Raw genomic sequence first — 13,448 nt, forward strand, 5'->3', positions numbered from 1 at the left:
ACAGAACGCTGCTGCTCAACTCCTTGCTGGAACAAAGAGGCATCATCACAAGCCTGTGCTTGCCTCCCTGCGATGGCTCCCTCTTGGGTTGATTTTAAAATTTTATTGCTTACTTTTAAGGTCTTCAATGGCCTTGCTCCTAAATACATTTCTGATTTATTGACCTATTATGTGCCCTCTTGACCTTAAGATCTGTGGATGGATCTCTGCCTACTGAACACACAAAATCTGTAGCTTCTTTTTAAATCTCTAAAACTTTTCTTTTTGTAAAAGATGTTATTCATACTATTATTATTCCTATTTATTTGATTCTATTCATTTCATTTTATTGTCGACACTTTTATATACTCTGTAACATTGTTAAGAGAAGTTGTATACTAAGCCAAGCTTATCTTAAACTTAAGAGTTGTTGGCTCTAGCTAAATGGACAGATATGATACGGGTATAAACCTCTCATCTAATTCTCGACATGAAACTGAATAAGTATATTCTCCAAAGTGTCAAACTATTCCTTTAATACATCACTCACATACATATACTGTATGTACATTCATTGTTTCTCAATTCCAGCAACCTGTAACTTTCTGTAACAGTCTAACATATTGTTACTCTCCGCTGAAGCCCAGGACGGAAGCACGATCTGATGAAATACAAAGATGGACATTTGTACTATAAAGACTTTAACTTGCTTAACTTAAAATTTGCTGTTGATTTGGTTGCTGAAGCCTCACATTAGCCTCAGCTGAACTTTTGAATGCAATTTTGCATCTCCTCTATTACAACTGCTTTAGTTAAAGATTCATGACCAGTATGGATAGAAAGCCACCAAAATGTTTCAATGTGCATCTGGGCATATGGGTACTGCTTTAAAATAGACAGGAGAAAACATGAACATGAGGTTTTAGCTAGAGTCTCATTTGAACCACATGTTTATTGTTTTCAGTTTATTCTCTCTAATCAGACACATACGATGACGACCAACAAAACATGCAAAGTCATTTTTTGACATGTAGGAAAATTATCTTTAAGATATATATTTTGGGAAAGTTGAAGGTGTGTAAGTGCCAACTCAAAGGTAAGCACCAGAGGTGAAAAAGCATGGACCTAATGTGAAAAATGACCTGCTACAGTAACAAGAACACTGACCCATAATAACTCAGCTTATAAGTGAAAAACAACAGAGTCCATTATTTAACCGCCATGAACTGCAGGATGAACTGCAGCAAACTCTCTCTAATGAGTGTATTTGTTGCCACTGGGATGAGGCCAGATCTCAGCTAACGATGTCTTCTAGCCTGATGTAACTGAGCATCAGACAAACAATAATTATATAATCAACTTACTACTTACAATAATACTGAACACCTCCATGTCCTCTATTATGTAAGAGGTTAATATAAAAGGACATGACAAGACAATGAGCTCTCCTTTTGGTAAATATTACACTGTAGATCTAGGCAGCAGCTGACATTTATCTATTATATGTAACAAAGCTCATCCTCAAGGACACTGAATGATGTCGCACCATTTGATTCAGCAGAAACTGTTAAGGCGAAAGTAAGGAGCATTACACTTCCTCTCAAGCAAAAAACACAGGATCCATGCTTTGTGTCTGCACTGGGATCCTCTCACACCGAGCGGATTCAGTCCAATAACCTTAAACTGAAGACAGGAAGACAATGGCTATCCTTGTAAGTGATACTCCGCCTCTGCCAAGCAGGATCATCTGTCACCGCAACAAGACACCCTTTAGGAATGTGGTGCACATGGCGATTCGGGCTGCACATACGTCGCCTTCCGAGCTGTTAGTGAAGCTGCCACCCAGGAGCTTAGATGTGGTGGGTGGGTGGGGGGGTGGATGGTTGGTGGAGTGGGGGACAGCTTACACGACATGCACACGGACAGAAAGAGAGAGAGAGAGAGAGAGAGAGAGAGAGAGAGAGAGAGAGAGAGACAGGCAGGCGGCTAGCATACCGTTCTCTCCAGCTTCAGCACCGACGATTTCCCCGGCTCGTACTCAAAGATGCTCTTGGGCTCGGCGCGGTACTTCCTGGTGTCTACCTTTTTATCCGGGGGCTCCCACTCGTTCCTGTGAAGAGGCGGGTGTCAGGGAGGGGTGGGGTGTGGGATGGAAGAGAGCCAATCCTTATCAAGTAGTCTCCATGGCAACCGGCATAGGCTAAGATGATTTTTTTTTTCCAATTTAAACGTGACGTCCGTCCTCATTATCCCCGCTCTCTCTCCTCCTGTCCCTCTCTTCCTCTTATAATGATATGAAAGAAAATCCAATTCACGGTTGAGCCAAATCAGTAATTCGATCAGGTAAACAAGATTGGACCGGGGGACAAAAAACAGAGCGCAGCGTTTCCTGGGAGAATTTGTTAATAGACAGCCAATGCTAAAATCACTGCTCTGAAAAAAGACTCTTACTATAAATAGGCAAAAGAAATCTCACACGTACTGTCAGCGCACAAAAAACACTTTTTCCTTTCATGAAATTCTTTCTGAGCATCAAGAACATCAAGCAGCTTGTTTTCAAAGATGGACAAAGGCATGTTTAGGAATGTAACCCTTCATACATAACCACTGGGGAAAGAGGAAGGTCAGCCCTCCACATGTCACGCAGCTCTACTGGGCAACAGTTTATCCTCCATCACCTGTCCTCCTTAATCACTCCATCACTCATTTCTCTGAGAGCACATCATCCTGAGTCAGTGCTGACATGTAGAAGGGCGAGACGAATCACACCTCCAGTAAAAACCGGAGGACACAGTAGTGGAAACCACTGGGGCCAAAGTGACCTCAGATTTGCAAATTTAGGAAGACAGGCTTGATTTTTTTGCTCTGCTGCGCTCAGTCATGTTTAGTCACACTAGGACTGTATGGAAATAAAGACCAATACAAGCTGTTTATCACAGGACAGTACTTTCCTAACAGTGACTTTAATGTCATGCAGTAAGAACATGCACTTTATGAACTACCATTACAGCCATGGTTCTATATCACAGGAACACTGCCTGTTAAAGAAACACAGCGTTTGTCTAGTCAGAATTATATTTATGGGGACAATTTACTATTCTGAGTTGTAGACACTTTCTCATTTCATCACAACTTAACTTTTTCAAATTTCAATACATGTGCAATTTCTGTTAAAACTGTGAATATTCAGCACAATTTTTGACAATACATTTTTTTATGACAATATTTTTTAGTCCTTTTTTCGGCAATATATATCTTTTACATTTTCTTTGACAGTTCTTTGTACAAAATCTATACATATATAGTCAGCTTTTATTTTGTATTTTGAATTTCTCTATTCTGTTGTTATTTTCCAACTGCTATTGCCTGCTGCCTGTAACACTCAGGAATAAAGTCTTATTATTTCTTAAGATGAACAGTACAGTGCCCTTGTGTGAAATATGAAAAGGGATGCCATAAGGGAGCTTGGAGCAGATTGAGGACACTGACCTTTTGGCAGCGGGTTTGAGGGAGGAGGACCTTGTTGGCACAGGCATTGACCGGCCTCTTGAATCGACCTCGTCGTCACTTTTTGAGCGTGGGACTGTTTTTACTGAAAACAGGCACATAAATATTGATGGGCATCAACAGCGCGATGCTCAATGGTGTTAATGCATCAACTGAAATGTTACCAAGTTTAAATGTGAATCATGCCCTGTGTTATCCTGGATTAATCTTAAGAAATACTAATAATGGATGACAAACAGTTATTATTGCATTAATCACTGAGCTTTGTTCTTGAATCAAAACGTCTATTCCGAAACTCACCATCCTTCAAGTAACCAAAGGGGCTGGGACCATCATCTGAAAGAGGGGTGCAATAATCAAAAAACATTGACTACAATCTTTATCTATGTTCTGTCATTTGTAAAGTGATACTTTGTGATTGCAAAGTAATGAATGTAGCACACAGCTAAATAATTCAGTCGGCATTGGAAACACTCTTTTCCTGTCTTTTCCTCCCTGTCTCACACCTTCCATTAGACCGAGCATTAAAGGTTCACCCAACAAAATCAAAGTGTGTCAAATCAAAGCACTTTACAGGAAGCATTACTGAACTAAAAAGGGATCCAAGCATCGATAAGTGTCAAGGGCCTGAATAAGTAATGCATTTTAAAGCAAAAAGGCCATAAGCACCACATTCAGACAGATCTCTGTATTAGTTCTATAAATGCTGTGAGGTAACATTTACAGAATCATGTCAATCAGAACTACACATGGAGGTAATGATGTACAGAACATGGTGCAACCAAAGAAGAGTTCAGGCAAGTCCTTCTCTGAGGCTGCACATACATCTCACCTCCTCGCTTCGACTCACAGCTAAAACCATGTACCTGTACCTAACTACACAATATTGATTGGTTTGTTTTGCCTGACAGACCTAACTCAGGGCAAGAGCGTCCATAGCCAGAGCACAGGACTGCAGCAGCATCTAGTGGCGTTATTAGTACACTACATCAAACGACTGCTCATGCTCTTCTGTATGATGACACCTCTGTTAAAAAAGTATTTACCAAGAGAGAAATGTTTGAGAAATACATTTTAATGTCAGATGGTTAACAGCAAAAGGAGAAAGGCTGTGAGCAACTGCTACATTTTGTTTAAGTAGAATGACACTACAAGGCTTCGTGCATCATCCTTGTCAACATGTCAGTATCAAGGTACTTTAGAAAACTGTCACAGGTTGACATATTTAGAGCTAATCATGTTTAAATGAACATTTTGGTGGTCAATGGTCAAAACTGATTGACTTTTTGTACCTCGTGCAGGGTCAAGCTCAGAACAAAGGCGTTTTTCACAGCAGACATTTTGTCATAGGAGGAAAAGCACAGATGTCACTAACAGCATTAACAAAGGCTCTGTTCTATTTAAGTGTCCCACTGAGTCACGACACTGTGACAGTCAGCCAGCATGCACAATGCGGTACTCTGAAACCGAAGCAGCTAAATGGGATTAAATCATGATTTGTTTTATCGTTAATGGCTGTGATTTTCCTACTCTGACATGTGAAAATGTCACTGATCTGGAAAATGAACCAGGACAGTAAAACTGAGTCAGGTCAGGAAATCTGCACGAAACCTGCAGTGTGTTTAAGACTTATGGAAACAGCGGCTCCATGGTATGGAAAAGATTAGGTCAAAGCCTTTCAAATACTTTTGTAAATACTTTAGTACTTTTGTACTTGTCACGGGGCCAGGTAGGACAGATGAAACACGGCTAAAGTATTTGAAAGGGCCCAGGATGGCTGCAGATTAGTAAAGCCAACGAGAGTGGAGTCACTGCCATAGGATACCTTTTGATTTCATCTGAATGTCATAGTTCTCAGGGAAAATGTAGGTGGGACGGTAAGGGTTTTCCTCAATAGGCTCTGAGCACAGTGATGGAGAGACAGAGCACAGCGTGACATAACATACAAACACATACAGAAACACACACAGGCCGTGGACACCAACAGAGAAATATGATAGACAAGACTGATCAGACATGCAAGTCATGGAAGTCTCTTACCAGGTATTCTGTGTATCTGTTTGAACATCGTCTTGTACCAGTCTTTGGACTTTTCAGTGTTCTGAAACAAAGAAGTGGAGATTATTCATTGACGTCAGATAAAAGCAGCCCCGGTGATGTTCAAGCGTATCCTTCTGGCAGGACATTTTGACTTGTAAACCCAACCATATAATTAACATTAACGATGGCTGCGTTCCATTAAGATGTGTAACCTGGCACAACAGCATGATATGCAGGAAAGCTGTAGAAAAGTACACCACTACTGATACAAGAAAGTATGTATTATATGTATATCACAATGTATCATACGACCCACTAAACATGTGTCATGAGCAGATGAGTCTTCATTTGATGGGAGGTTTCGTTGCTCACCCGTACAGGCACAGTGGGCTTGCTGACAGGACTGAGGACAGGGGAGTGCAGTGACAGCCGCAGCCTCTTCCAGTCCATATCAGGGACTGGGCTGACTGAGTCTCTCCCAGGATCAGGGCTTTTGTCCCTTTCTGGGGTTGGGTCTGTCACAAAAAACAAACAAACTGTAAGCCAGACAAAACTCAAAGTTCACAGCACATTTCTAGCGAAACGTTACAGATAACACAAATAAACAGTTTAAGTTCGGGATCTGGAGTGAAGGCCAGGATGAAGCATTGCACTGAACTGCGTGACAAGATACACAGATAAGGTGGGCTGTTAGTAAATGTTCTATTCCATTTAGTTCAGCAAACAATCTGCATGAAAAACAAATAAGTGTTGGTGTTTGTGAAACCTGAGTCAAATACTATTGTCAGTTAATTCTTAGCATATGTATCGAGCTACAAGGAGAACCTATGGGTACTGTATGTCATTTGCTGCATTTGGTTCACAACATACTGTATATTCTGTGCCACTGAATACATTAAGATTCGGCTTTTTCTACATATAACTCATCAGCTGTTCTATTACTATGTTACATCACAGAATGCATTTTGTACCACAAAATAAAGTAGAGTGAGTGAAATGAATAGAACTATAATATCACCACTGGGGGGAAAATGTATGTAAATGCATGAACAAATGTCACAAAAGTTGCATTTACAGTGCAAAATATATAGAAATATAATGTGTTTTGCTTCTGTGCATCTCCCCCAAAATGTTGCAGCATGATACTGTATACTACTATACTGAATACTGTACTTACTTTATTATTAGCGGTAAAGGCATTCAATGATACAAACTGCTGAAGCCAACATAAACTTTGCCAAACCTATGCAGCATGTGACACTTGGCCCCCAAGAATGAAATGTGGCAGGTGGCAGGTAAGTGGAAGAAAGAGGAAAATGTGAAATCTCAATCTGGCAGTTAACGTTTATGTTTGACTGTCGCCATGTAAGTGACAGACATGACATAAAAAATCTGTGTGTGAACTGCAGGAAAAAAAACATATTGGTGATGTTTCTCTACAGTCTGGTACGTTCTTGTTCATCAAATTCACATTTCCAATATTTTGAACACACAGACGCTTAAAACGTGACTCATTCTCTTCATAAGGCTCGTGGCGAACACATTTATCTGGCTGTGTCGTGGCGGTGGGAGGGTGACAGATGGTTCGGTCGAGGAATTAAAAAACATTGCATTGGAATAAGACTGGGACCGCTGCCGGCTAAGTCTAACACATGAAAAATAAATGACAAATATCTGTCAGACGTCACCAAGTCCCCAGTGCGTACCTTCAAAATGAGAAAGATGCTTTTGTTGCTCTGTTGTGAGAGAAAGACAGACAAGAGCAGGACAGTGAGAAATGACTAAGCAATGAGGCAAAAGTGACAATGAGCTGGTTTTTGTGTAACACGGAGCAAGACAAGGCTAATGGATCGCAGACAAGACACAGTGGAGGATTAGCTAATAGTACCATAAAGCTCGGTGCTACTCAGACACGTAAAAGCATGTTCACAACAACCTTGAAAGCTTTTAGAAGCTCTTAATGATAGCCATCATTCCCAGCTCTCACACTGGTGTGCTCACCTCTGTTGTGTTGCAGCAGCACTATGGTGGGGTTAACTGTGCTAGTGCAGGGATACACAGAGCTGGACGCTGATGTGACACAGTTCTGAATGTCAGTGGAGGATGGAGCCTGATTTTTGTTGAAGCTTCCTGGTGAATATACCTGAAAGTAACAGAAAATACATTTATAGAAAATGCTTTCCTTGGGATTTAGCTTAAATAAAGTAAACAAAGAGATCACACAGTTCTTATAACTGTAAAACCACAAAGAGCCAAACAAAGAGCCTGTGTTAAATGGCATGGAAGTAAACGTACCTGGCACTGAGTGTTGTTTACAGGAGGTAAATCAGCTGTGATGTTGCTGCCTCCCTCAGCCAATCCTGCTTTAGAGCTGTCTCCATTAATCTGGTTTGTCCAGCCACCTAAAAACAGTCCAGAACTCTCTCAGTTTGGCAGCCAGCGCAGCAAGAATAAAACCCACCGAGGATGACTCTGAACAGTGCAGTGAAATTCTAACAGCAAACCAGAAATACTCGACAGCTAATTGCTGGTCGAATAAATCTCCATTTCTTTCTACACGGTGTGAATGCTTTCCTTGGTGGTTTTCACGTACAGGGATGTTAATATGGCCAGGAGAGGAAAAAAAAAAAAAGATTCTCCCACAATCTCTGAACTTTGTCATCAGAACAAAGCGCCTATTCACTGAGCTGCAAAGGCCGTTTGTTCCGATGGCCTTTATATTCAGACTCTACAACAATTAAAGCATCTCCCCAATAGCCTTGGCCAGCCTCCAGTTCCAATGTGCTCTACGTAACAAACAAGCCCACAGTCAAGGCGCCCTGCTCCAAAGTGCAACGTGGGCAGTCCGCAACAAAAAGGCTCTTTGACGCTCGCATGAAAATATGAGCAACCGCCATTTATCGTGACTCCGAGAGTGCGCGGCGGCCGAGCGCGCACTTCAAAACATGACCAGTTATATAACCCTGACATGAACGCAGAGCTCTGAAAGGCGTGTGAGGAATTTCTACAACTCAAGAAAGTGATGAAATGCTTTTTAAAGTCTCACATTCTCTGTCCACATTCTTCACCGGCCTGTCCTTTTTTTTTTCACACGACCATGCAACTATTACTGTCCTCCACATATTTTTACATCATGCGGAGAGTTGTTATGAAACAGCTGTGGCATTCGTTCTGACTTACTTGGTGCTGTGATGACATTCGGCTCCTCGCTGATGCAGCCCTCGTCATCTATGTGGACGAGCGTGGCTCTCAGAGTCACAACTCCTTTCCCTTTGCACACTCTGCTGGGGTCCAGGGCTGAAAACATTCAGAATATGAGTCTCACTTCCACAGCTCCTCATTGTTCAAGGCATAGCCGTCTTATACTCAGTATTCTCAGAGTGCACTCCTGCTTCAGAGCTAATGGGAATCCAAATTACCGCTACCTCGTGCCCCAAATGACCAAAATAGAAGTGTAACATCAAAACCAGGGCATTAAATTAATAGCCTCCTGTCCTGTAAAACTAATTGCCATGATCACACTGTCAGAGCCGGAAGAAGAGCAGCTCGAGCTCGTCCCGTCTCAGCACGGGTTATTGAAGTGACGCCGCATCGTTAACAAGTGAGTATTAAGAGCATCCTTCTAAGTTTTCTTTGTGAGTGTGAGGTGTCCCCCAGTTGTAGGCCCTGAATGATTGATGAGGCGGAGGGATACGTCACCTGCGGCAGGAATCAGGTCAGGAGAGCCTTTCATGGTTGTCAGAGGCGTGATCCTGACAGCGCAGACCTTTCGAGGACCTGATGGGACTTCAAACACACACACACACACACACACACACACACACACACACACACACACACACAAAGACAAGTTGACATTTTTCCATGTGGCTGAAACATTCTCATAAATGTAGAAACATGAAAGGAATGAAAGATGTTGACACATCCTCTGCCACTGAAACCTCTGAATGAAAGTCTTTACGTGTCTTTGGGCTTCACCAGCATCCAACTATGAAACTCAAAGCGAATTTTGGCCCACTGCATTATTTGTCGACCTTAGAGTGAGTTGACTTACTGGGAGTTGTGCTCGGTCTTACGCTGCCCTCTTCTGGACAGGCCTGGAGGAGAAACACAGGGAGGCAAATGTTCAACAGTGTTGTCAAGGGAAGGAGCTAATATCTGAGAAGAATACAGCACACAAATCAGTGTAACGTGTCATTAAACAGCAGCCTGCAGATAGTAAAGATAACCACATTTCACAGACAGTTGAATCACTACTAATGTTGATATAATGCTGGTAAGAAAGTTAAGATTAAACTCCCAACGACACACATGATTGTGAAATTCAGTGTGTGTGTGTTCAGTCTGATAAACCATGCGGGGTAAGTTGGCTAACCAGGCCTGTACTTGGCTGCAGTGTCAGCTTGCAGCAAGCATGATACTTTATTATGAAAGGCTGTGTATTATAGTAGTAGAAGTAATAACACACATAGAGAGGATTTCTTGAAAAGGTCAGCGTGGCCGTAGCTTCTGCAAGAAATAATGGAGGCACTGCAACCAATAGCTGTAATTGCGGACCGCATACAGCTAATGAAATTGTGCTAGTACTCCTGTGGTTGGGTTACACATTGAAATGAGATACAATGAAGCCAAACAGGAAGGCGGTGAACCTCCAGTCATCTGTTTAAATCCCGTCTACAACACACAAGACTCCATATTTTATCAGCAATCAATGACACAGACACAGCTTGAACTGCATCATTTAAAAAGCGACAACCTCTAGTGTTTCGTATGGTCAAATCGAATACATGCAATGATGTTTTCTACCCTGATAAGTGTGTTAGAAAGTCTTTTCATGGGTCTCAAAGTACACAGCAAAGGGAGCCAACAGCAGCACAGACCAGATCTGTTCAGATCTGTTGACTGTGTTCTTGCAGTCCAATATCACTGTTCAACCATCATATCTAGGATTATAAAGCCAAAATAATCAAACAGGATGTCAACAAATGCTACATGTGAAATGAAGGTGGGGGTTTTCAGTGGATAGACTGTTAATACATATTCTACGGGTGCAGCTGAGGGCATCTGTGACGACGTCACAAGCTTCGCTTTGCATGCCTTCAATTCTTTTGGTTTAGGGAGGAAGTTGGCCCGTCCTGGACCAGTGATATGAATTCAAAATTTCATCTGCGCTCCCCTTTAAGGAAAAGGAAGGGAGGGTGTGAGAGAGAACAAACATATGTTAATCTGAGCTGCATCAGTGGAGCATGCAGAAGCAGCACCAAGGCCACCAGAAAAGAAGCTGTGAAACACTTCCCATTGCTCCACTGGGCCTCTCTGTACTCAGCCAGCCAGCTGAATTAGGAGACATCCCCATTTAAAAGGCCAAGAAAAGGGTTGATTGAGTGAAGACGCAAACACACACACACAAAGGCCCTCAAACAGTCACTCAAGCACACATGTACACACACACAGGCGCAGACAAATAGTGTTTTTGTTTGTAGGCTGAAGATAATGGCGATGGAAAAAGCACAAACAGCAAATCCATCCAGAATTTATTCAATCCTGTAAATTTTTAAGCTGCTTTTAAAGTTATACCTGTGCTTGTTCAACTCCGGGTTTGTGTGAGACTGCGTGTGCACTATGTTTACCCGTGCTGGTAAATAAGCCAACCTGCAGAACAGGCTGGGGACTCATGTTCCAGCTGGAAACCTCCGCAAATAGGCCTAAATGGATGAGGGAAAATGGGAACGATTCCAAACGAGTCCCACAAGGACACGAAGCAAAAGCCTTTCAAAACATCTTCCAGTCTTGGAGCTGAGCTGTCCCTGAGCATCAGAAACTGTGTATTTATTTCCACTCTTTCTTTAATAAAATCAGCTTGCTTCCTGACCCCCTGCCTCCCAGAGAGGCAACACGTCCATGATCTCATTTCCAAAACCATTAACAGACATTCCTTTGAGGAGTGCTTACACTGATCTCAACTGTACTTCCTCCGTATCCTCAGATGAACCCCAAAATGGTTAATATACAGTACAAAGAGAGACGTGGGAGCTTTTGAACCTCTCGCATATGATAGATAATGGGAAGATGACATCTTGCAGCATTCGGTTCACTGTATAAACACACGAGAGCAGAGATCACCTCTGGCCTTTTTAGGAAGAGATGCTTCAGAGCAGAGCCGGGCAAAGAACGCCATCCATCCAGCCTGTGAAAAAGAGGAGATCAGTGCAGGAGCTCTGGGACGGCCGGCAGAGACTGAGCCAAGACAAACAGGAAAGTAAGAGGAGACTTTATCAGCCAAACTCCTGTGGAACTGCAATTTACCAGAATGCACCATTACGCCTTATAATCTAAGAAGCCTTTAGATGTCTCTGCTTCTCAAAAGAGGTCGATTTTGGCAAAAATGAATGGATGTGAAGTCAAAGCGGAGTGCTCAAAGTTCAGCAGAGAGTGAGTTAAAGCAGCTCAACAGTTCAAAGTGGGTTTTTTTTTTTCAGCTTTATGCTCAGTTTTTCCACCAAGGTTTTTTGGTGAACCAATGCACAGTGGCCTAAAAGTGTTTGATTAGACCAGCAGTCTCAAGACTAACAGTGAATGCATCATTCATGGACCAAAACTAAACTATCAGTCAAGATTCTACCACATCGCTGCCGATGGAAGACCCCCTCAGCTCAAACCTGTGTGAGTCCCTAAAAGCAGGAATGTACAGCAAAGCCAATGATTCATCCACTACATGACTCCCTCACACACACAGATGCATAAATATCCAAATGATTGCTCTCGGCGTACCTAAAATACCTTTCCAAATCAAGAAACTCCCAAAAGGCTATGATCATCATGACAGATCACTGCAGATCTAGAGAGGCACATTACCTGCTTGATAATGTGCACAGTGAGTCCTTAGTCCACGTATGCCAAGTCCCTCTGAAGCCTCCCGAGACTTCTGGCTGAGCTTTGAAGGTCTCGTCTCGGCGGGACGGTCCCAGCTTTGACCTTGACCCTCGCTGCGTAGGGGGTCTGTTTGTTTTTGACAACAGGCGTGCCCAGATGGACCTGTCACCACATGCCACCTGGGAATGTAGCACCCACTCAACAACTGTGCAGACCACATAAAGTCCTCCTGCCCCCTCGAAATGCTCCTGCAGGGCCAGTAGATGAGAGACCAACAGACCAGCAGAGGACAGCTGGAATTCGCTACTGGATGACTCAACCGTCCATGATTACTATTAATGTGTGTGATTAGATCTATGACACCAAAGCCTCTGAAAAGTGATAAAACTGTAAGACAGCAGGAACATGTAGATGAGTGTAGATACTACAGTTTGAAATATATTACGGCTGTTACTAATTATTATTTTCAAAGCTGATCTTTGTGCCTTTATCTGTCAGTTTATCAATTTTCATTCCAAGGAATGAGACTGTTCTCTTAAATGAAGGCCAGATTAAAGCTGTGTGACCAACCACAGCCTCTGAACATCAGGAAGAGGTACTGTCACTTATCAAACTCTTAAACTATTGTAATAAAGAGGAGGGCTGCTTTAACGTAACCGTGATCAGAGATTTGAGAAACTGTTCTATCAGGTGTGAGGAAAAAACAAACTGGATGATATCCAACAAATTGGCCCAACCCCAATAGATACCATATATATTTTATGAAAATTGATTTTATGAGTCGATATTTTCATGTCATATCCAGCAGACGGGAGCATTCTCCATCAGCACCAACAATCACTTTATCTGAAGCGGGCTGCAGTGAAAACTAAACAAAGGCAGGGTGGTACCAAGTTGAACTATGATGTATGTCACGCAGGGGGTCTCTGTGCCGCAGTCAGAGGCCGCCTTAAAAGTGAGCTATGTTAACACAAAAGAGCTCTCATCGCATGCTCAGCTGTACTATGGACGGAGAGAAAGGGCCGTTACGTAACGCCGTTTGACTTCTG

At 42.5% G+C, this 13,448-nt stretch overlaps 1 protein-coding gene across 2 annotated transcripts in view; it reads right to left on the reverse strand.

Moving 5' to 3' along the window:
- The window catches only part of LOC121613556 (sorbin and SH3 domain-containing protein 1), a 39,999-nt gene that overhangs the window by 21,335 nt on the left and 5,216 nt on the right, over positions 1–13,448 (reverse strand). For both annotated transcript variants that reach the window (XM_041947005.1, XM_041947004.1), the window contains exons 2-13: positions 9,581–9,623; positions 9,226–9,312; positions 8,707–8,823; positions 7,822–7,928; positions 7,528–7,669; positions 7,233–7,262; positions 5,899–6,041; positions 5,527–5,587; positions 5,312–5,386; positions 3,787–3,822; positions 3,469–3,571; positions 1,975–2,089 (exon numbers count right to left, since the gene is read on the reverse strand). In XM_041947005.1, coding sequence (XP_041802939.1) covers positions 1,975–2,089; positions 3,469–3,571; positions 3,787–3,822; positions 5,312–5,386; positions 5,527–5,587; positions 5,899–6,041; positions 7,233–7,262; positions 7,528–7,669; positions 7,822–7,928; positions 8,707–8,823; positions 9,226–9,259 — 963 coding nt within the window. In that variant the 5' untranslated portion in view covers positions 9,260–9,312; positions 9,581–9,623. The remainder of the gene's footprint in view (positions 1–1,974; positions 2,090–3,468; positions 3,572–3,786; positions 3,823–5,311; positions 5,387–5,526; positions 5,588–5,898; positions 6,042–7,232; positions 7,263–7,527; positions 7,670–7,821; positions 7,929–8,706; positions 8,824–9,225; positions 9,313–9,580; positions 9,624–13,448) is intronic.

The sequence above is a fragment of the Chelmon rostratus genome, chromosome 11, assembly GCF_017976325.1.
Source record: "Chelmon rostratus isolate fCheRos1 chromosome 11, fCheRos1.pri, whole genome shotgun sequence".
In the NCBI taxonomy this organism is placed as follows: domain Eukaryota; kingdom Metazoa; phylum Chordata; class Actinopteri; order Chaetodontiformes; family Chaetodontidae; genus Chelmon; species Chelmon rostratus.